The sequence below is a fragment of the Bombina bombina genome, chromosome 1 (assembly GCF_027579735.1).
Source record: "Bombina bombina isolate aBomBom1 chromosome 1, aBomBom1.pri, whole genome shotgun sequence".
Lineage (NCBI taxonomy): Eukaryota > Metazoa > Chordata > Amphibia > Anura > Bombinatoridae > Bombina > Bombina bombina.
Window position 1 is genome coordinate 217284707 of NC_069499.1, and position 25195 is coordinate 217309901.

A 25195-nucleotide genomic window follows, 5' to 3' on the forward strand; every position below is an offset into this window, starting at 1 on the left:
AAAGAAATGTTTCCCAACAGAAAAATTATAACAGCTTCCAAAATAAATAACACATCCTAACCGGATCAAAGAAAAAAGTAGGCAGCACCTGCAGGTGAACCCCCAAGAAGAATGGGTTCACTAACAGGACAAGCCAATCAGAGACCCTATTCCTTCAAATCTCAGAACTGGAATAAGATACCCAAAAAAAAAAAAAAAAAAAAAGGAATTAGAGACGATAAGGAGATTAACTGCATCCCCACACGTTTAACCCAGTAACTTCTGTCTGGAACAGAAGACCGCGGATCCCTCAACCTGTTAGGACTGGGATCCTCTAGCACAGTCAAAACATGCCGAAGCAGGACACGAAGGCGCGCCAGTCTATAACGAAAAGCAAGATTTACCTCCGCCGCGACGACCCCTGAAGCTTCAGAGGAAACCGCTTCCCCAGATGGCTGACCTGACCCAGACGATCCCACGCCAGACTAGCTCTGGTTAGCGGAACATGGACAGTATCTCAGCACCACCTCCATCTCTGGAAGATGTAAATGAGCCAACGCCATAGATATGGCCATGCGGTGCCGTAATCTCTGGAGGAAACAAGCCGCCTTCCGGAGAAGGGGCAACGGCATTAGCTACAAAAAAGAGAGAAGTTTGACAGTACCCAGCATTCACAAAACACTATATAGTAACAGTATGCATTGAAAACCGGATTGTGTCCAGAACTGGTTAGTAAAACGTAACTTTTACTAATGATAGAATAAAATAAAAAAGGTTGGTAAATAGTACCAAATGTATAAACAAATATGTGAGGCATACATTTAAAACTTAGATTAAGAAACAGATCAGGACTGTGTGTGTGAGACTTCAAAAACAGAATTACTTAGTTCAAATACACCGTAACCCTCAGGGCTCAGAGAATACACGGATTGCTCTAAAGCTAATCTAAAAAGGGGATTGACCCCAACAACATTACCTAATCTGAACAATACTGGTACCTAGAGCAGGAGAGGAAACTGTTTATAAATGACTGATTAAGGAAGGCAATTGCCACATCAATATAAGCTTAGAAAAGTCCCAGGTAAACACAAATTAGCAAGTCTCATGCACACAGACAAGGCCTGATGTACATTTCGCCGCTAGCACGGCTTTCTCAGAGGCTAACCAGAGTCAGGGCCCCAACCCGGTATTTGTATCGTCATTGACCAATAGAAATTGGTTCTAAGCACACACCTCTAGATGCAGCCTATCACAAGAGGCTTAATGTAATTGGTTACAGATTAAACTAACACCGTTTCCACTATTTCAGCAACGGCATTAGGGACACCTGGTTGCATAGACAATGAAGGGACGCGCCTCACGGATATGGGATCCCCAGGGGCAGATGGCTCGGCAGACTCTAAGTTCCCTGTTCCGGGAGAAGAGAGCACTCTAAAGCGGCATTCGGATCATAACTGATGGGCCATTTCATACTCCTCGCAAGAAGTAGAATCTGATCGCCACAAGATCAGGAATACGGAAATGGAGAACAGAACGTGACCACGCCTAGTCAAAAAGGTACACTGTGCAGGCCAGAAAAAAAGCGCGCCAAAGCCACCGGGGCCACGCAGCCTGACAAAAAGGCAGTTATGTTCCGATATAGCCACGAAACCAATTTTCACTACACAGTAGCAGACAGAATAACAAACATGTTTAAAGTCCCCCCTGTTCAATAACCCCCCTCAGGAAATATTAACCAATGATTCCATAAAAATAAAGGAGTCCCACTGAGCCCCTGACTTCTTAGTTTATATTACATTCACATCATCAAAGTAAAATGAAACGATCTTACCGGAATCTACGCCGTGGAACAGGAACACGGCCCTTCAAGTATGACAGATAATAGCCTCGCTTTTGAGATAGACTTGAGTGAAGAAAGCAGGCAGCAAAACTCATCAACGCATGAGTCGGGATGGTTTCGCAGAAAGATTCTCCCTGCATCTCCGGACTCTAACCTTTATCCATGCTCTCACTGAGAAGCTGACAGGATTATTTAAAACTCCAGTCCCATTTCGAAGAGTACTACCCCCCATAAGGGACTATCTTAAATCTTCCGACACTTCTCTGTCAACCTCCTGTGATGAAAGGCAAAGAATGACTGGGGATGAGGGAAGTGGGGGAGGTATTTAAGCCTTAGGCTGGTGGCCAGGTTCTGAATTCCCAAAAGTAATAAATGCAGCTGTGGACTTTCCCCGTTTATGAAGAGAATATATGAATGATCACGCACCCAGTGAATATCACTATCATTGTAGATCTATAAAAGTGAAAATTAAACTAACTATTTAAATAGATAAAGCATGTTATTTTCAACTTTCCAATTTACTCGTATTATCAAAATGTACTTTGTTTGGAACAATAAACTTAAGTAGGCTCAGGAGCAGCAGTGCAATACTGTCAGCTAACTGAACATATCCGGTGAGCTAATGACAAGAGGCATGTAAATGTGAAGCCACCAGTCACCAGCTAGCTCCCAGTACTGCATTGCTGCTCCTGAGCAAACGTAAGTATGCTTTTCAACAAAGGATACCAAGAGAAAGTACATTTGATAAACAGAAGTAAATTGGTAAGTTGTTTAGAATGCATGTCATGTTAAAATAATGAATTTTTAATTTTGACTGTGTACATTTATAAATAGTTTAACAAAAACACAAACAAAATAAATAGTAAATTACTTGATAAGCAATGCAACCACATACCCATTTTCTGCTTTCCTCTTTAAAAGCTCGTGTTCTTTTAAAAGACCCTGGTGTTCATCATAAGCACTTAGAAGCCTTCAAAAAAACAGATTACATTGTAATGTGTATTTTACCCCCTAAACCAAAGTATTTTATAACAAGGTTTCCAATATCGAAATAACTGCAGTAAAGGGACACGATACCCAAATTTCAGTGAAATCTCATGAGTGATATTTTCTTGTTAGCTTTTTACGGTTAATTAAGCATATGGATATAATGTCCCTTATTATAGTTCTAACTTTTCCTTCTAAAAACTACAGAAGTACATTGACTAAAAGTATTGCTATGCTTATCTTATTTTAGCTAGATGTAAAAGAAGTTCATGCACTAATTTAAGTAATCCCTGCGTAACATCTTGCAGGGTCAAGTATGCAGTATACCTGCAACTTCCATGCAAGGAATGGAAAGAACATTTTTCTGGTAAATTAAAAAAAAAAAAATGTAAAGAATGTAAAGGCAGTCTACCTTAGAGCCTTTGTCAATGCTAGCCATACCAACTGGTCTAAGTTACTACCCCTAGCTGAGCTGGCAAAAAACACTCATTGGCACTCTTCTCTTAAATGTTCTCCATTTCAAGCCGCAGTAGGATATCAACCAGGATTACCTATTATCATTACTCTTAAAAAGAACCTTTTCCATTGTGGAGATGTCACATAAAAGCCACTTACTTGCTGATGTCAGAGCCAAAGTCTTCTAGAAACTCTACTTTTCGTTGAGAAAATGTAATTCTTGTTCCTATAGGTAAGGAACTTTTTATTGCTTGGTCAAAACATTGCAAGATGTTGGATTCATTTTGCTTCAGATCCACATTGTATTCCATTTCCAGTAAATTAAGATAAAGTTTTGTATTTTCCTGTCAAAACATAAATTGATAAATAAAATCTCACATTAAAAAAGAAAACACAACAAATCAAAATGTAGGGCAACATCAGCTTAGAGGGACTGTTGTCTTCATGATGTAAATATATTACATACAGGAGTTAATAAGTCATCATGGTTGCCCATAGGGTCTTTAATAAATATATATAATAAAACAGGGGGATACTTTACGAATGAATTAACCTGTGAAACCCAAACTCATAGTAAATAGAACAAAATGTATGCTTACCTGATAAATGTCTTTCTTGACACAGTGAGTCCACGGATCATCTAATTACTACTCGGAATATCACTCCTGCCCAGCAGGAGGCGGCAAAGAGCACCACAGCAAAGCTGTAAAATATCACCTCCCTTCCCTCCAACCTCAGTCATTCGAGAGAAAGGAAGCACAAGGTGCAGAGGTGTCTGAAGTTTATAACAAAAAAAACAATTTATCTAAGAACTTACCTGATAAATTCATTTCTTTCATATTGGCAAAAGTCCATGAGCTAGTGACTTATGGGATATACATTCCTACCAGGAGGGGCAAAGTTTCCAAAACCTCAAAATGCCTATAAACACACCCCTCACCACACCCACAATTCAGTTTAACGAATAGCCAAGAAGTGGGGTGATAAGAAAGGAGCAAAAGCATCAACAAGGAATTTGAATAATTGTGCTTTATACAAAAAAATCATAACCACCACAAAAAGGATGGGCCTCATGGACTCTTGCCAATATGAAAGAAATGAATTTATCAGGTATGTTCTTACATAAATTATGTTCTTTCATGTAATTGGCAAGAGTCCATGAGCTAGTGACGTATGGGATAGCAGATACCCAAGATGTGGAACTTCCACGCAAGAGTCACTAGAGAGGGAGGAATAAAATAAAGACAGCCAATTCCGCTGAAAAAACATAATCCACAACCCAAATCAAAAAGTTTTAATCTTATAATGAAAAAAACTGAAATTATAAGCAGAAGAATCAAACTGAAACAGCTGCCTGAAGTACTTTTCTACCAAAAACTGCTCCAGAAGAAGAAAAAAAGATCAAAATGGTAGAATTTAGTAAAAGTATGCAAAGAAGACCAAGTTGCTGCTTTGCAAATCTGATCAACAGAAGCTTCATTCTTAAAAGCCCAGGAAGTAGAAACTGACCTAGTAGAATGAGCCGTAATCCTTTGAGGCGGGGACTTACCCGACTCTACATAAGCATGATGAATCAAAGACTTTAACCAAGACGCCAAAGAAATGGCAGAAGCCTTCTGACCTTTCCTAGAACCAGAAAAGATAACAAATAGACTAGAAGTCTTTCTGAAATCTTTAGTAGCTTCAACATAATATTTCAAAGCTCTTACTACATCCAAAGAATGTAAAGATCTCTCCAGAGAATTCTTAGGATTAGGACACAATGAAGGGACAATTTCTCTACTAATGTTGTTAGAATTCACAACTTTAGGTAAAAATTTAAATGAAGTCCGCAACACCGCCTTATCCTGATGAAAAATCAGAAAAGGAGAGCAGATAACTCAAACTCTAGCAGAAGAGATGGCCAAAAGGAACAAAAAACTTTCCAAGAAAGTAATTTAATATCCAGAGAATGCATAGGTTCAAACGGAGGAGCCTGTAAAGCCCTCAGAACCAAATTAAGATTCCAAGGAGGAGAGATTGACTTAATGACAGGCTTGATACGAACCAAAGCCTGTACAAAACAATGAATATCAGGATGATTAGCAATCGTTCTGTGAAAAACAGAAAGAGCAGATATTTGTCCTTTCAAAGAACTTGCAGACAACCCCTTATCCAAACCATCCTGAAGAAACTGTAAAATTCTAGGAATTCTAAAAGAATGCCAAGAGAATTTATGAGAAGAAAACATAATTTATGCTTACCTGATAAATTTATTTCTCTTGTAGTGTATCCAGTCCACGGATCATCCATTACTTATGAGATATTCTCCTTCCCAACAGGAAGTTGCAAGAGGATCACCAACAGCAGAGCTGCTATATAGCTCCTCCCCTAACTCATATCCAGTCATTCGACCGAAAACAGAGAAAAGAGAAACCATAGGGTGCAGTGGTGACTAGTTTAATTAAAATTTAGACCTGCCTTAAAAGGACAGGGCGGGCCGTGGACTGGATACACCACAAGAGAAATAAATTTATCAGGTAAGCATAAATTATGTTTTCTCTTGTTAAGTGTATCCAGTCCACGGATCATCCATTACTTATGGGATACCAATACCAAAGATAAAGTACACGGATGATGGGAGGGACAAGGCAGGATTAAGCGGAAGGAACCACTGCCTGAAGAACCTCTCTCCCAAAAACAGTCTCCGAAGAAGCAAAAGTATCAAATTTGTAAAATTTGGAAAAAGTGTGAAGCGAAGACCAAGTCGCGGCCTTGCAAATCTGTTCAACAGAGGCCTCAATTTTAAAGGCCCAGGTGGAAGCCACAGCTCTAGTGGAATGAGCTGTAATCCTTTCAGGGGGCTGCTGTCCAGCAGTCTCATAGGCTAGGCGTATTATGCTCCGAAGCCAAAAGGAAAGAGGTTGCCAAAGCTTTTTGACCTCTCCTCTGTCCAGAGTAAACGACAAACAGGGTAGATGTTTGACGAAAATCTTTAGTAGCTTGTAAGTAAAACTTCAAGGCACGGAATACGTCCAGATTATGTAAAAGACGTTCCTTCTTTGAAGAAGGATTAGGACACAATGATGGAACAACAATCTCTTGATTGATATTCTTGTTAGAAACCACCTTAGGTAAAAACCCAGGTTTGGAACGCAGGACTACCTTATCTGCATGAAAAATCAGATAAGGAGAATCACATTGTAAGGCAGATAGCTCAGAGACTCTCCGTGCCGTGGAAATAGCCATCAAAAACAGAACTTTCCAAGATAAAAGTTTAATATCAATGGAATGAAGGGGTTCAAACTGAACTCCTTGAAGAACTTTAAGAACCAAGTTTAAGCTCCACGGGGGAGCAACAGGTTTAAACACAGGCTTAATTCTAACCAAAGCCTGGCAAAATGCCTGGACGTCTGGAACCTCTGCCAGACGCTTGTGCAAAAGAATAGACAGAGCAGAAATCTGTCCCTTTAAGGAACTAGCTGATAATCCTTTGTCCAAGCCCTCTTGGAGAAAAGACAATATTCTAAGAATCCTAACCTTACTCCATGAGCAATTCTTGGATTCACACCAATAAAGATATTTACTCCATATCTTGTGGTAGATTTTCCTGGTAACAGGCTTTCGTGCCTGTATTAAAGTATCAATGACTGACTCGGAGAAGCCATGCTTTGATAGAATCAAGCGTTCAATCTCCATGCAGTCAGTCTCAGAGAAATTAGATTTGGATGATTGAAAGGACCTTGTATCAGAAGGTCCTGTCTTAGAGGCAGAGTCCATGGTGGAAAGGATGACATGTCCACTAGGTCTGCATACCAAGTCCTGCGTGGCCACGCAGGCGCTATCAGAATCAACGATGCTCTCTCCCGTTTGATTTTGGCAATCAGTCGAGGGAGCAGAGGAAACGGTGGAAACACATAAGCCAGGTTGAAGAACCAAGGCGCTGCTAGAGCATCTATCAGTGTCGCTTCTGGGTCCCTGGACCTGGATCCGTAACAAGGAAGCTTGGCGTTCTGGCGAGACGCCATGAGATCCAACTCTGGTTTGCCCCAACAATGAATCAACTGAGCAAACACCTCCGGATGGAGTTCCCACTCCCCCGGATGGAAAGTCTGACGACTTAGAAAATCCGCCTCCCAGTTCTCCACGCCTGGGATATGGATTGCCGACAGGTGGCAAGAGTGGTACTCTGCCCAGCAAATTATTTTTGAGAATTCTAACATCGCTAGGGAACTCCTGGTTCCCCCTTGATGGTTGATGTAAGCCACAGTCGTGATGTTGTCCGACTGAAATCTGATGAACCTCAGTGTTGCTAACTGAGGCCAAGCCAGAAGAGCATTGAATATCGCTCTTAACTCCAGAATATTTATTGGAAGGAGTTTCTCCTCCTGAGTCCACGATCCCTGTGCCTTCAGGGAATTCCAGACTGCATCCCAACCTAGAAGGCTGGCATCTGTTGTTACAATTGTCCAATCTGGCCTGCGAAAGGTCATACCCTTGGACAGGTGTACCCGAGACAACCACCAGAGAAGAGAATCTCTGGTCTCTTGATCCAGATTTAGCAGAGGGGACAAATCTGTGTAATCCCCATTCCACTGACTCAGCATGCATAATTGCAGCGGTCTGAGATGAAGGCGCGCAAATGGCACTATGTCCATTGCCGCTACCATTAAGCCGATTACCTCCATACACTGAGCTACCGAAGGGCGCGGAATGGAGTGAAGAACACGGCAAGCATTTAGAAGTTTTGATAACCTGGACTCCGTCAGGTAAATTTTTATTTCTACAGAATCTATAAGAGTCCCTAAGGAGACTCTTGTGAGTGGGGATAGAGAACTCTTTTCCTCGTTCACTTTCAACCCGTGCGACCTCAGAAGTGCCAGAACTATCTCTGTATGAGACTTGTCAACTTGAAAGCTTGACGCCTGTATCAGGATGTCGTCTAGATACGGAGCCACCGCTATGCCTTAGAACCGCCAGAAGTGAGCCCAGAACCTTTGTAAAGATTCTCGGCATTACAGGCTGTAATGCCTGTCTAGAAAGGCAAACCTTAGAAACCGATGATGATCTTTGTGAATCGGTATGTGAAGGTAGGCATCCTTTAAGTCCACTGTGGTCATGTACTGACCTTCTTGGATCATGGGTAGGATGGTCCGAATAGTTTCCAATTTGAAAGATGGAACTCTGAGGAAATTGTTTAAGATCTTTAGATCCAAAATTGGTCTGAAGGTTCCCTCTTTTTTGGGAACCACAGATTCGAATAAAAACCCTGTCCTTGTTCCGTCCGCGGAACTGGATGGATCACTCCCATAACTAGGAGGTCTTGCACACAGCGTAGGAATGCCTCTTTCTTTATCCGATTTGCAGATAGCCTTGAAAGATGAAATCTCCTTTGTGGAGGGGAAGCTTTGAAGTCCAGAAGATATCCCTGAGATATGATCTCCAACGCCCAGGGATCCGAACATCTCTTGCCCACGCCTGGGCGAAGAGAGAAAGTCTGCCCCCTACTAGATCCGTCGCCGGATAGGGGGCCGTTCATTCATGTTGTCTTAGAGGCAGCAGCAGGCTTTCTGGCCTGCTTGCCTTTGTTCCAGGCCTGGTTAGGTTTCCAGGCCTGCTTAGATTGAGCAAAAGTTTCCTCTTGTTTTGAAGCAGAGGAAGTTGATGCTGCACCTGCCTTGAAATTTCGAAAGGCACGAAAATTAGACTGTTTGGCCTTTGCTTTGGCCCTGTCCTGAGAAAGGGTGTGACCCTTACCTCCAGTAATGTCAGCAATAATTTCCTTCAAACCAGGCCCGAATAAGGTCTGCCCCTTGAAAGGAATGTTGAGTAATTTAGACTTCGAAGTCATGTCAGCTGACCAGGATTTAAGCCATAGCGCCCTACGCGCTTGGATGGCAAATCCGGAATTCTTAGCCGTTAGTTTAGTCAAATGAACAATGGCATCAGAAACAAATGAGTTAGCTAGCTTAAGTGTTCTAAGCTTGTCAATAATTTCAGTCAATGGAGCTGTATGGATGGCCTCTTCCAGGGCCTCAAACCAGAATGCCGCCGCGGCCGTGACAGGCGCAATGCATGCAAGGGGCTGTAAAATAAAACCTTGTTGAATAAACATTTTCTTAAGGTAACCCTCCAATTTTTTATCCATTGGATCTGAAAAAGCACAACTGTCCTCAACCGGGATAGTAGTACGCTTTGCTAAAGTAGAAACTGCTTCCTCCACCTTAGGGACCGTCTGCCATAAGTCCCGTGTAGTGGTGTCTATTGGAAACATTTTTCTAAATATAGGAGGTGGGGAAAAAGGCACACCCGGTCTATCCCACTCCTTGCTAATTATTTCTGTAAGCCTTTTAGGTATAGGAAAAACATCAGTACACACCGGTACCGCATAGTATTTATCCAGCCTACACAATTTCTCTGGTACTGCAACTGTGTTACAGTCATTCAGAGCAGCTAATACCTCCCCAAGCAACACACGGAGGTTCTCAAGCTTAAATTTAAAATTAGAAATCTCTGAATCAGGTTTCCCCGAATCAGAGATGTCACCCACAGACTGAAGCTCTCCGTCCTCATGATCTGCATATTGTGACGCAGTATCAGACATGGCCCTTACAGCATCTGCGCGCTCTGTATTTCTCCTAACCCCAGAGCAATCGCGCTTGCCTCTTAATTCAGGCAACCTGGATAATACCTCTGACAGGGTATTATTCATGATTGCAGCCATGTCCTGCAAGGTAATCGCTATGGGCGTCCCTGATTTAATTGGCGCCATATTAGCGTGCATCCCCTGAGCGGGAGGCGAAGGGTCTGACACGTGGGGAGAGTTAGTCGGCATAACTTCCCCCTCGTCAGAATCTTCTGGTGATATTTATTTTATAGTTAAAGACTGATCTTTACTGTTTAAGGTGAAATCAATACATTAAGTACACATTCTCCTATGGGGCTCCACCATGGCTTTCAAACATAATGAACAAGTAGTTTCCTCTGTGTCAAACATGTTTAAACAGACTAGCAATGAGACTAGCAAGCTTGGAAAACACTTTAAACAAGTTTACAAGCAATATAAAAAACGTTACTGCACCTTTAAGAAACAAATTTGTCAAAATTTGAAATAACAGTGAAAAAAGGCAGTTACACTAACGAAATTTTTACAGTGTATGTAACAAGTTAGCAGAGCATTGCACCCACTTGCAAATGGATGATTAACCCCTTAATACCCAAAATGGAATAATTAAAAAAAAAAAAAAAGTTTTTGTCTTTTAACAGTCACAACTGCCACAGCTCTACTGTGGCTTTTTACCTCCCTCAAAAACGACTTTGAAGCCTTTTGAGCCCATCCAGAGATGTCCTGGATCATGCAGAGGGAAACTGAATGTCTGTCAGTATTTTTATCTGAACAGAAAAGCACTAAAAAAGGCCCCTCCCACTCATATTACAACAGTGGAAAGCCTATTCTAGCAAATTCCATCCCTAGAAAAATATTAACTGCACATACCTTATTGCAGGAAAACCTGCACGCCATTCCCTCTCTGAAGTTACCTCACTCCTCAGAATATGTGAGAACAGCAAAGGATCTTAGTTACTTCTGCTAAGAACATAGAAAACGCAGGCAGATTCTTCTTCTAAATACTGCCTGAGATAAACAGTACACTCCGGCACCATTTAAAAATAAACTTTTGATTGAAGAATAAACTAAGTATAAAACACCACACTCCTCTTACGACCTCCATCTTGGTTGAGGCTTGCAAGAGAATGACTGGGTATGACAGTTAGGGGAGGAGCTATATAGCAGCTCTGCTGTGGGTGATCCTCTTGCAACTTCCTGTTGGGAAGGAGAATATCCCATAAGTAATGGATGATCCGTGGACTGGATACACTTAACAAGAGAAAACCAAGAAATGTAAGTCTTCCAAACTCGGTAATAAATCTTTCTAGGCACAGATTTACGAGCCTGTAACATAGTATTAATCACTGAGTTAGAGAAACCTCTATGACTAAGTATTAAGCGTTCAATCTCCATACCTTAAAATTTAATGATTTGAGATCCTGATGGAAAAACGGACCTTGAGATAAAAGGTCTGGCCTTAACGGAAGTGTTAGAGGATAGGATGTCTATCCAACGGCGCTAACTTATATGGACCTTTAGCTCCTAAAACAAATGGGTCCCTAGTTACCCATAAAAAACTTATCTAGAATAGTGATTGAGTGTAAGGAGCGCCAAAACTTAAAGCTAGGTCCGAACGGGTTAGGATGTCAAAGAATGAGAGACTGATATATAAGAAGTCGACAAAGGTTATTCTAATATACAAATAATACACATTAAAATTTAATAACAAATGATTACATAAACATAATATATCATGGATCCATGTTACAATAAAAACAATGTTAAAAACAATTATACATATAGAAATATATAGTAAAAACACACATTAACCACTATAGGGTGGTATATCTATAGTGTACTGGTGGGCAAAAAGATAAGTACAATGAATAAATATGATGGGTATTAGGATATATGAAAAATAATTCTCAGTGAAACCAGGCTGGGAGGTAATAAATAATTAAATACTGATATATATATTCTTCAAGGTAAAACTCGTGCAATGACTAATAATAGTGACAATGACTAATATACAATAAGTGGTGATACAGGAACAATCAAATCCAATAAACCGAATAAAAAAAAAAAAAGTTAATGAGGCAATTGCAAATATAAGTCCAAAGTTCCAAGTGATCCAAATAATCCAAATGTGCAAATAGAATGTGACGATAAAAATCCAAGTGAAAAAAAACAAAAATAAAAATATAAATGAGTTCAGTGTTCAGTCAAATGTGGATGATCAAGTGTTGAAAAAAACATAATTTATGCTTACCTGATAAATTCCTTTCTTCTGTTGTGTGATCAGTCCACGGGTCATCATTACTTCTGGGATATTATCTGCTCCCCTACAGGAAGTGCAAGAGGATTCACCCAGCAGAGTTGCTATATAGCTCCTCCCCTCTACGTCACCTCCAGTCATTCGACCAAAGACCAACGAGAAAGGAGAAGCCAAGGGTGTAGTGGTGACTGAATTATAATTTAAAAAATATTTACCTGCCTTAAAAAACAGGGCGGGCCGTGGACTGATCACACAACAGAAGAAAGGAATTTATCAGGTAAGCATAAATTATGTTTTCTTCTGTTATGTGTGATCAGTCCACGGGTCATCATTACTTCTGGGATACTAATACCAAAGCAAAAGTACACGGATGACGGGAGGGATAGGCAGGCTCATTATACAGAAGGAACCACTGCCTGAAGAACCTTTCTCCCAAAAATAGCCTCCGAAGAAGCAAAAGTGTCAAATTTGTAAAATTTGGAAAAAGTATGAAGCGAAGACCAAGTTGCAGCCTTGCAAATCTGTTCAACAGAGGCCTCATTCTTAAAGGCCCAAGTGGAAGCCACAGCTCTAGTGGAATGAGCTGTAATTCTTTCAGGAGGCTGCTGTCCAGCAGTCTCATAGGCTAAACGTATTATGCTACGAAGCCAAAAAGAGAGAGAGGTAGCAGAAGCTTTTTGACCTCTCCTCTGTCCAGAATAAACGACAAACAGGGAAGAAGTTTGGCGAAAATCTTTAGTTGCCTGCAAGTAGAACTTGAGGGCACGAACTACATCCAGATTGTGTAGAAGACGTTCCTTCTTTGAAGAAGGATTTGGACACAAGGATGGAACAACAATCTCTTGATTGATATTCCTGTTAGAGACAACCTTAGGTAAGAAACCAGGTTTAGAACGCAGAACTACCTTGTCTGAGTGAAAGATCAGATAAGGAGAATCACAATGTAGGGCTGATAACTCAGAGACTCTTCGAGCCGAGGAAATAGCCATTAAAAATAGAACTTTCCAAGATAACAATTTTATATCAATGGAATGAAGGGGTTCAAACGGAACACCCTGTAAAACGTTAAGAACTAAGTTTAAACTCCATGGCGGAGCAACAGTTTTAAACACAGGCTTGATCCTAGCTAAAGCCTGACAAAAGGCCTGGATGTCTGAATTTTCTGACAGACGCCTGTGTAACAAGATGGACAGAGCTGAGATCTGTCCCTTTAATGAGCTAGCCGATAAACCCTTTTCTAAACCTTCTTGTAGAAAAGACAATATCCTAGGAATCCTAACCTTACTCCAGGAGTAATCTTTGGATTCACACCAGTATAGGTATTTACGCCATATTTTATGGTAAATCTTTCTGGTAACAGGCTTCCTAGCCTGTATAAGGGTATCAATAACCGACTCAGAAAAACCACGTTTTGATAAAATCAAGCGTTCAATTTCCAAGCAGTCAGCTTCAGAGAAGTTAGACTTTGATGTTTGAATGGACCCTGAATCAGAAGGTCCTGTCTTAGAGGTAGAGACCAAGGCGGACAGGATGACATGTCCACTAGATCTGCATACCAAGTCCTGCGCGGCCATGCAGGCGCTATTAGAATCACTGATGCTCTCTCCTGTTTGATCTTGGCAATCAATCGAGGAAGCAGCGGGAAGGGTGGAAACACATAAGCCATCCTGAAGTTCCAAGGTGCTGTCAAAGCATCTATCAGAACCGCTCCCGGATCCCTGGATCTGGATCCGTAGCGAGGAAGTTTGGCGTTCTGGCGAGACGCCATGAGATCTATCTCTGGTTTGCCCCAACGTCGAAGTATTTGGGCAAAGACCTCCGGATGAAGTTCCCACTCCCCCGGATGAAGAGTCTGGCGACTCAAGAAATCCGCCTCCCAGTTCTCCACTCCCGGGATGTGGATTGCTGACAGGTGGCAAGAGTGAGACTCTGCCCAGCGAATTATCTTTGATACTTCTATCATTGCTAGGGAGCTTCTTGTCCCTCCCTGATGGTTGATGTAAGCTACAGTCGTGATGTTGTCCGACTGAAACCTGATGAACCCCCGAGTCTTTAACTGGGGCCAAGCTAGAAGGGCATTGAGAACTGCTCTCAATTCCAGAATGTTTATTGGCAGGAGACTTTCCTCCTGACTCCATTGTCCCTGAGCCTTCAGAGAATTCCAGACAGCGCCCCAACCTAGAAGGCTGGCGTCTGTTGTTACAATTGTCCAGTCCGGCCTGCTGAACGGCATCCCCTTGGACAGATGTGGCCGAGAAAGCCACCATAGAAGAGAGTTTCTGGTCTCTTGATCCAGATTCAGAGTGGGGGACAAATCTGAGTAATCCCCATTCCACTGACTCAGCATGCACAATTGCAGCGGTCTGAGATGTAGGCGTGCAAAGGGTACTATGTCCATTGCTGCTACCATTAAGCCGATCACCTCCATGCATTGAGCTACTGACGGGAGTTGAATGGAATGAAGGACACGGCATGCATTTAGAAGCTTTGTTAATCTGTCTTCTGTCAGATAAATCTTCATTTCTACAGAATCTATAAGAGTCCCCAAGAATGGAACTCTTGTGAGAGGCAAGAGAGAACTCTTCTTTTCGTTCACTTTCCATCCATGCGACCTTAGAAATGCCAGAACTAACTCTGTATGAGACTTGGCAGTTTGAAAGCTTGAAGCTTGTATCAGAATGTCGTCTAGGTACGGAGCTACCGAAATTCCTCGCGGTCTCAGAACCGCTAGAAGGGCACCCAGAACCTTTGTGAAGATTCTTGGAGCCGTAGCCAATCCGAATGGAAGGGCTACAAACTGGTAATGCCTGTCTAAGAAGGCAAACCTTAGATACCGGTAATGATCTTTGTGAATCGGTATGTGAAGGTAAGCATCCTTTAAATCCACTGTGGTCATGTACTGACCCTTTTGGATCATGGGTAAGATTGTCCGAATAGTTTCCATTTTGAACGATGGAACTCTTAGGAATTTGTTTAGGATCTTTAAATCCAAGATTGGCCTGAAAGTTCCCTCTTTTTTGGGAACCACAAACAGGTTTGAGTAAAACCCTTGTCCTTGTTCCGACCGCGGAACCGGATGGATCACTCCCATTAATAATAGATCTTGTACACAGCGTAGAAACGCGTCTTTCTTTATTTGGTTTGTTGACAACCTTGACAGATGAAATCTCCCTCTTGGGGGAGATAATTTGAAGTCTAGAAGGTATCCCTGAGATATGATCTCTAGCGCCCAGGGATCCTGGACATCTCTTGCCCAAGCCTGGGCGAAGAGAGAGAGTCTGCCCCCCACTAGATCCGGTCCCGGATCGGGGGCCCTCGGTTCATGCTGTCTTAGGGGCAGCAGCAGGTTTTCTGGCCTGCTTGCCCTTATTCCAGGACTGGTTAGGTTTCCAGCCTTGTCTGTAACGAGCAACAGCTCCTTCCTGTTTTGGTGCAGTGGAAGTTGATGCTGCACCTGCTTTGAAATTCCGAAAGGGACGAAAATTAGACTGTCTAGCCTTAGCTTTGGCTTTGTCTTGAGGTAGAGCGTGGCCCTTACCTCCTGTAATGTCAGCGATAATTTCTTTCAAACCGGGCCCAAATAAAGTTTGCCCCTTGAAAGGTATATTAAGTAATTTGGACTTAGAAGTTACATCAGCCGACCAGGATTTTAGCCACAGCGCCCTACGTGCCTGAATGGCGAATCCTGAATTCTTAGCCGTAAGTTTGGTTAAATGTACTACGGCCTCCGAAATGAATGAATTAGCTAGTTTAAGGACTCTAAGCCTGTCCGTAATGTCGTCCAGCGTAGCGGAACTAAGGTTCTCTTCCAGAGACTCAATCCAAAATGCTGCCGCAGCCGTAATCGGCGCGATGCATGCAAGGGGTTGCAATATAAAACCTTGTTGAACAAACATTTTCTTAAGGTAACCCTCTAATTTTTTATCCATAGGATCTGAAAAAGCACAGCTATCCTCCACCGGGATAGTGGTGCGCTTAGCTAAAGTAGAAACTGCTCCCTCCACCTTAGGGACCGTTTGCCATAAGTCCCGTGTGGTGGCGTCTATTGGAAACATCTTTCTAAATATAGGAGGGGGTGAGAACGGCACACCGGGTCTATCCCACTCCTTAGTAACAATTTCAGTTAATCTCTTAGGTATAGGAAAAACGTCAGTACTCGCCGGTACCGCAAAGTATTTATCCAACCTACACATTTTCTCTGGTATTGCAACAGTGTTACAATCGTTAAGAGCCGCTAAGACCTCCCCTAGTAATACACGGAGGTTTTCCAATTTAAATTTAAAATTTGAAATATCTGAATCCAATCTGCTTGGATCAGAACCGTCACCTACAGAATGAAGCTCTCCGTCCTCATGCTCTGCAAGCTGTGACGCAGTATCAGACATGGCCCTAGGATTATCAGCGCACTCTGTTCTCACCCCAGAGTGATCACGCTTGCCTCTTAGTTCTGGTAACTTAGCCAAAACTTCAGTCATAACAGTAGCCATATCTTGTAATGTTATCTGTAATGGCTGCCCAGATGTACTAGGCGCCATAATATCACGCACCTCCCGGGCGGGAGACGCAGGTACTGACACGTGAGGCGAGTTAGACGGCATAACTCTCCCCTCGCTGTTTGGTGAAATTTGTTCAATTTGTACAGATTGGCTTTTATTTAAAGTAGCATCAATACAGTTAGTACATAAATTTCTATTGGGCTCCACCTTGGCATTGGAACAAATGACACAGGTATCTTCCTCTGAATCAGACATGTTTAACACACTAGCAATAAACATGCAACTTGGTTACAATCTTATTTAACAAAAACGTACTGTGCCTCAAAGAAGCACTAAACGATTAAATGACAGTTGAAATAATGAACTGAAAAACAGTTATAGCATCACTCTTTAAAAACAACACAACTTGTTAGCAAAGGTTTGTTCCCATTAGTAAAGTAACACTAATTAAATTTTAAACATAAAAATCACAGAGCAACGTTTTAAAACACAGTCACTACATAAGTCTCACAGCTCTGCTGAGAGAATCTACCTCCCTTCAAAAGAAGTTTGAAGACCCCTGAGTTCTGTTAGAGATGAACCGGATCATGCAGAAAATACAAGAGTAACTGACTGGAAATTTTTGATGCGTAGCAAAGAGCGCCAAAAACGGCCCCTCCCCCTCACACACAGCAGTGAGAGAGAAACGAAACTGTCATAATCAAAACAAGCAAACTGCCAAGTGGAAAAATAATGCCCAAATATTTATTCACTCAGTACCTCAGAAATGCAAACGATTCTACATTCCAGCAAAAACGTTTAACATGAATTAAATACCTATTAAAAGGTTTAATGTACTTTTACAGAGTAATTCCGGTGAAATACCATCCCCAGAATACTGAAGTGTAGAGTATACATACATGTCATTATAACGGTATGGCAGGATTTTCTCATCAATTCCATTCAGAAAATAAAAACTGCTACATACCTCAATGCAGATTCAACTGCCCGCTGTCCCCTGATCTGAAGCTTTTACCTCCCTCAGATGGCCGAGAAACAGCAATATGATCTTAACTACTCCGGTTAAAATCATAAGAAAAACTCTGGTAGATTCTTCTTCAAACTCTGCCAGAGAAGTAATAACACGCTCCGGTGCTATTGTAAAATAACAAACTTTTGATTGAAGTTATAAAAACTAAGTATAATCACCATAGTCCTCTCACACCTCCTATCTAGTCTTTGGGTGCAAGAGAATGACTGGAGGTGACGTAGAGGGGAGGAGCTATATAGCAACTCTGCTGGGTGAATCCTCTTGCACTTCCTGTAGGGGAGCAGATAATATCCCAGAAGTAATGATGACCCGTGGACTGATCACACATAACAGAAGAAAATCGATGTTGAAAAAATAAAAAAATAATTAGAACTCCAAGCTCATAAACACATAAGAAATAGTTCCTGATGATCAAAAAAAGAAAAACTTGTAAAAATAAGATTAAAAAATAAAAATCAAAACAACAACAATAAAAATTAAAGCAATGAGAAGGTGTTTCTGGATAATAGTCAATAAAGAAAAAAAATCTCCATCACCTGTGAGAAAAAAAAGAAAAACAGAGCAGTATCGTTTTAAAGATAACTACAGATCATTAGAATATAACTCACCATATATGCCAACGCGTTTCGGCCCACCGATAGGGCCTTTTTCAAGACTGATATATGGTTGGTGAGAATGCTCCCTTTATACATGTACTAGTAACCTAATGGCGCCAAATTGTTAGAATTGCGCCAAAATTTGACCCTATGACCAGGATGTTGATCTGAAACCGAATGTGTGATAATGACCTCACATCTCTAATTTATTAGAAGCTATTTCAGATTCTATCTTCGTTGGTTAAATATAACGATAATTTCCCCTTAGAGATGTTTTTTAACTTATCCTTTGACATAAATATTCCATACGGATCCTTACCGCTATTGTTAAAGCTTAATTACATCAAAACCGGAAATGGTGCGTTTGCGCCAAACCGGAAGTGATCTAATACCGGAAGTGGTCATATCATTTACTTCCGGTAGCAGTAAAATGTACGCTGACTGTTTCTTAAGTAAAATGAAAAAGATTGATATAAAAGATTGCTATAAAAATACACTGCAATTCATGGGTCCTTACTAGTGTGTGTAGAACCTCATAACAGCATAACCAGAAGCGAGTTGATTTCGCCCAACCGGATTTTAACTAGTATCGATGGAAACCGGAAGTGGTCATACCCTTTACTTCCGGTTTCGATTCAATTGTGTACTAGCTATTTACTGTATGAAGTACAAGTGAAGTAAACATTACAACTCGTACAAAAACATAAATATGTAAGTACATAAAGTGTAAAAGTATGGGATGTATGGAAAAAAAAAAAAAGTTTAAGGAGTGTATACATCTGATACACTTACATTTTATGCATTTACATAGTAATGCTTTTAAACCTCTCTTATACCTCATACAGGAAGCAGTGCATACATCCCATACTTTTACACTTTATGTACTTACATATTTATGTTTTTGTACGAGTTAATGTTTACTGCACTTGTACTTCATACAGAAAATAGCTAGTACACAATTGAATCGAACCCGGAAGTAAAGGGTATGACCACTTCCGGTTTCCATCGATACTAGTTAACATCCGGTTGGGCAAAATCAACTCGCTTCTGGTTATGCTGTTATGAGGTTCTACACACACTAGTAAGGACCCATGAATGGCAGTGTATTTTTATATCAATCTTTTATATCAATCTTTCACATTTTACTTAACAGTCAGCGTACATTTTACCGCTACCGGAAGTAAATGATATGACCACTTCCGGTTTGGCGCAAACACACCATTTCCGGTTTTGATGTAATTAAGCTTTAACAATAGCGGTAAGGATCCGTATGGAATATTTATGTCAAAGGATAAGTTATAAAACATCTCTAAGGGGAAATTATCGTTATATTTAACCAACGAAGATAGAATCTGAAATAGCTTCTAATAAATTAGAGATGTGAGGTCATTATCACACATTCGGTTTCAGATCAACATCCTGGTCATAGGGTCAAATTTTGGCGCAATTCTAACAATTTGGCGCCATTAGGTTACTAGTACATGTATAAAGGGAGCATTCTCACCAACCATATATCAGTCTTGAAAAAGGCCCTATTGGAGGGCCGAAACGCGTTGGCATATATGGTGAGTTATATTCTAATGATCTGTAGTTCTCTTTAAAACGATACTGCTCTATGTTGTATTTCTTTCTTTCTCACAGGTGATGGAGATTTTTGTTCTTTATTGACTTATCCAGAAACACCTTCTCATTGCTCTTATTTTTTAATCTTATTTTTACAAGTTTTTCTTTTTTTGATCATCATCAGGAACTATTTCTTATGTGTTTATAAGCTTGGAGTTCTAATTATTTGTTGACTTTTTCAACATCGATTTTTTCCACATTTTTTTCAACACTTGATCATCCACATTTGACTGTACACTGAACTCATTTATATTTATATTTTTTATTCACTTGGATTTTTATTGTCACATTCTATTTGCACATTTGGATTATTTGGATCAATTGGAACTTTTGGAACTCTGGACTTATATTTGCAATTGTTTTATTAACTTCTTTTTTTTTTATTCGGATTATTGGATTTGATTGTTCCTGTATCACCACTTATTGTATATTAGTCATTGTCACTATTATTAGTCATTGCACAAGTTTTACCTTGAAGAATATATATATCAGTATTTAATTATCATTTATTACCTCCCAGCCTGGGTTCACTGAGAATTATTTTTTCATATATCCTAATACCCATCATATTTATTTATTCATTGTACTTATCTTTTTGCCCACCAGTACACTATAGATATACCACCCTATAGTGGTTAATGTGTGTTTTTACTATATATTTCTACATGTATAATTGTTTTTAACATATTGTTTTTATTGTAACATGGATCCATGATATATTATGTTTATGTAATCATTTGTTATAAAATTTTAATGTGTATTATTTGTATATTAGAATAACCTTTGTCGACTTCTTATATATCAGTCTCTCATTCTTTGACATCTTAACCCGTTCGGCCCTAGCCTTAAGTTTTGGCGCTCCTTACACTTAATCACTATCCTTAACGTAAGTGTCCAAGGTTGGCAACTGAACGTGATCCACATACCAAAACCTGTGTGGCCATGCTGAAGCCACCAGCAGTACAAACGAACGCTCCATTAGGATTTTGGAAATCACTTTTGGAAGAAGAACTAGAGGCGGAAAGATATAAACAGGTTGATAATTCCAGGGAAGTGACAACGCGTCCACTGCTTCCGCCTGAGGATCCCTGGATCTGGACAGATACCTGGGAAGTTTCTTGTTTAGATGAGAAGCCATCAGATCTATTTCCGGAAGTCCCCAGACTTGAACAATCTGAAGAAATACCTCTGGGTGAAGAGACCATTCGCCCGGATGTAACGTCTGGCGACTGAGATAATCCGCTTCCCAATTGTCTATACCTGGGATGTGAACCGCAGAGATTAGACAGAAGCTGGATTCCACCCATACAAGTATCGGAGATACTTCTTTCATAGCCTGAGGACTGAGTTCCACCTTGATGATTGACATACGCCACGGTTGTGACATTGTCTGTCTGAAAACAAACTATTCTCTCTTCAGAAGAGGCCAGAACTGAAGAACTCTGAAAATCGCACGGAGTTCCAAAATGTTGATTGGTAATCTCGCCTCCTGAGATTCTGAAACCCCCTGCGCTGTCAGAGATCCCCATACAGTTCCCCAACCTGAAAGACTCGTATCTGTTGAGATCACAGTCCAGGTTGGACGAACAAAAGAGGCCCCTTGAATTAAACGATGGTGATCCAACCACCAAGTCAGAGAAGATCGAACATTGGGATTTAAGGATATTAATTGTGATATCTTTGTATAATCCCTGCACCATTGGTTCAGCATACAAAGCTGGAGAGGTCTCATGTGAAAACGAGCAAAGGGGATTGAGTCCGATGCAGCAGTCATGAGACCTAGAATTTCCATGCACAAAGCTACCAAAGGGAATGATTGAGACTGAAGGTTTTGACAGGATGAAATCAATTTCAGACATCTCTTTTCTGTTAGAGACAAAGTCATGGACACTGAATCTATTTGAAAACACAAAAAGGTTACCTTTGTCTGAGGAATCAAGGAACTCTTTGGTAAATTGATCCTCCAACCATGTCTTTGAAGAAACAACACAAGTTGATTCGTATGAGATTCTGCTGAATGTAAAGACTGAGCAAGTACCAAGATATCGTCCAAATAAGGAAACACCGCAATACCCTGTTCTCTGATTACAGAGAGAAGGGCACCGAGAACCTTTGAGAAGATCCTTCGAGCTATTGCTAGGCCAAAAGGAAGAGCCCCATCAACTTTGGGGATTTTTTCCCAAAACTCTAATCTATCAGATGGCAAAGGGTACAATTTCTTAAACCTTGGAGAAGGAGTAAATGAAGTACCCAGACTATTCCATTCCCTAGAAATTACATCTGAAATAGCATCAGGAACTGGAAAAACTTCTGGAATAACTACATGAGGTTTAAAAACTGAATTAAAATGCTTAGTAGTTTTAACATCAAGAGGACTAGACTCCTCCATATCTAATGCAATCAACACTTCTTTAAAAGGGACAGTCAAGTATAAATTAAACTTTCATTATTCAGATAGGACTTTTAATTTGAATTGACTTTCCAATTTACTTTGATCATCAAATTAGCTTTTTTCTCTTGGTATTCTTAGTTTAAGCTAAACATAGGTAGGCTCATATGCTAATTTCTAAGCCTGTGAGGGCTGCCTCTTATCACATGCTTTTTAAATCTCTTTTCAACACAAAGAGTTGTGTAACACTGTGTTCAGGCACAGAAAGTTATTTAAGATCTAGCACAATACAATGCTAAATGCAAGACAATAGATAATAAACAGTCACAGTCATGTGATCAGGGGGCTGGAAGAAGGTTCCTAGATACAAGGTAATCACAAAGGTAAAAAGTACATTAATATAACTGTGTTGGTTATGCAAAACTGGGGAATGAGTAATAAAGGGATTATCTATCTTTTAAAACAATAACAATTCTATGGTTGACTGTCCCTTTAAGTAAAGAATGAAAACACTCCATCTTAAACAAATATGAAGATTTATCAGTGTCAATATCTGAGGCAGAATCTTCTGAACCAGATAGATCCTCAGAGATAGATAAGTCAGAATGATGGCGGTCATTTAAAAATTCATCTGAAAAATGAGAAGTTTTAAAAGACCTTTTACGTTTACTAGAAGGAGGAATAACAGACAGGGCCTTCCGAATAGAATTAGAAACAAATTCTTTAACATTAACAGGAACATACCGAACATTAGATGTTGAAGGAACAACAACAGGTAATGGATTATTACTAATGGAATTATTATCCGCGTTAGATAGTTTATCATGACAACTAACACAAACTACAGCCGGAGGAACAGTTACCAAAAGTTTACAACAAATGCACTTAGCTTTGGTAGAACCAACATCAGGCAGCGTCTTTCCAGAAGTAGATTCTGATCCAGGGTCAGGTAGTGACATCTTGCAATATGAAATAGAAAAAAACAACATATAAAGCAAAATTATCAAATTCCTTAAATGACAGTTTCAGGAATGGGAAAAAAAACAAAACAAGCCTCTAGAAACCAGAAGTAACTAAAAAGTGAGACTGAAATAATGTGAAAAAAACTGGAGCCAAGTATGACGCCCACATTTTTTTGGCGCCAAAAAAAAGGTCTGCAACAAACATGCGTCAAAAATGACGCAACTACGTGAAAACTTCCGGCGCCAACTATGACGCCGGAAATGATGATATTCTCGCACCAAAAATGACGCAATAAATTGTAGCATTTTCTGCACCCGCTATCCTAACAGCCCGCAATTTAAAAGAAAAAAGTCAATTGAAAATTTTTAGGTAAGAAAAAATATTTAGTTCATATGCATTTTTCCAAAAAAATTAAACTGACAGTCTGAAAGAAGGAACACTGATTATCCTGAATCATGGCAAATATAAGTTTAACACATATTTAGAACTTTACATATAAAGTGCCCAACCATAGCTTAGAGTGTCATAAATAAAATAAAACTTACTTACTCTAAGACACTCATCTACATATAGTAGATAGCCAAACCAGTACTGAAACGAGAATCAGTAGAGGTAATGGTATATAAGAGTATATCATCCATCTGAAAAAGGAGGTAGGAGAAGAAATCTCTACGACCGATAACAGAGAACCTATGAAATAGACCCCCTAGAGGAAGACCATGGTATTCAAATAGGCAATACTCTCTTCACATCCCTCTGACATTCACTGCAGACTGAGAGGAAAACCGGGCTTCAGCCTGCTGCAAAGTGCTTATCAACAAAGAAATCTAGCACAAACTTACTTCACCACCTCCATGGGAGGCAAAGTTTGTAAAACTGAATTGTGGGTGTGGTGAGGGGTGTATTTATAGGCATTTTGAGGTTTGGGAAACTTTGCCCCTCCTGGTAGGAATGTATATCCCATACGTCACTAGCTCATGGACTCTTGCTAATTACATGAAAGAAAATAAATAAATAAATATATATATCCCATTAAATATCCCCATAAAAAGGTTTGCAAAACTTGGGGCAAATCTGGTCCCCATGGCCATTCCCTTTATTTGTAGAAAAAAAAAAAAAAAATGTTCCTGGAAAACAAAATCATTGTGCTTCAACACAAATTGAATAGCTCCCAGTAAAAAAAAATCCTTTGTCTTTCAGGTAACTATATATCTTGTTTTAGTTTTAATGTTTATTTTCATGATATCAAATACATCATCGCAAATAAGATTATTTGCATGTTGAAGTAAATTCAGAATGTTGGAACAATTAGGGTCATAAGATAACTGCTGAGCAAGACTGAATAACCAGAAAGACAGCAGCTACGTCAGCAATAGACATGACTAGTCTAAGAATATAGTGAAAAGTGAAAAACTTTATATCTGGGAAGTAGATAGTAGGAGAATAGGGCAAGGGATATTAACTCTTAAGCGCTAGTTTATTTAACCCCCTTTTTTTGCTACTAGTCTAAGAATATAGCCAGTATGTAAATATGCCCTTCTTTGATAAGATTCAACTTTTCTATCTAAAGGGTCTTTAAAAGGAAGTACTGCCTTTAGCTAGAGTGGAAATGGCCCATCAACTTTGGGGACCGTTTCCCATAGTTCTAAATTAGCAGTAGGTAGAGGATATAGCTTTTTAAACCTTTAAGGGTTAAGAGAGGTATCTGGTTTAGACTATTCTTTAGTAATCATATCAAAAACAGTGTCAGGTACATGGAAAATCTCAGGAAAATTGACAATAGTTTTGTACACTGAATTTAAACGATTACAGGGTCTATCATCTAAAGGTTTAGTTTTTTTCAATCCCTAAAGTAACAGACTTGTATGCTCAATTTTAAACAAAAGAGAGGAATTATCAGGTTCTGTATCAGGTTATTGATACTCAGAATCTGAGGAATAATCTTACATTTATTTGAAGGCAGCAGTGCAGTCAG

General features: G+C 40.1%; 1 protein-coding gene and 1 non-coding gene across 2 annotated transcripts in view; both read right to left on the reverse strand.

Moving 5' to 3' along the window:
• Positions 1–25195, reverse strand: part of PRPF39 (pre-mRNA processing factor 39) — a 139311-nt gene that overhangs the window by 48009 nt on the left and 66107 nt on the right. Inside the window, 2 exon segments of the mRNA XM_053697846.1 lie at positions 2715–2789; positions 3422–3606. Coding sequence (XP_053553821.1) covers positions 2715–2789; positions 3422–3606 — 260 coding nt within the window.
• On the reverse strand, positions 3674–3756 carry LOC128646144 (small nucleolar RNA SNORD127). The gene has a single exon (XR_008400210.1). It is a non-coding gene; the product is annotated as a small nucleolar RNA SNORD127 (small nucleolar RNA).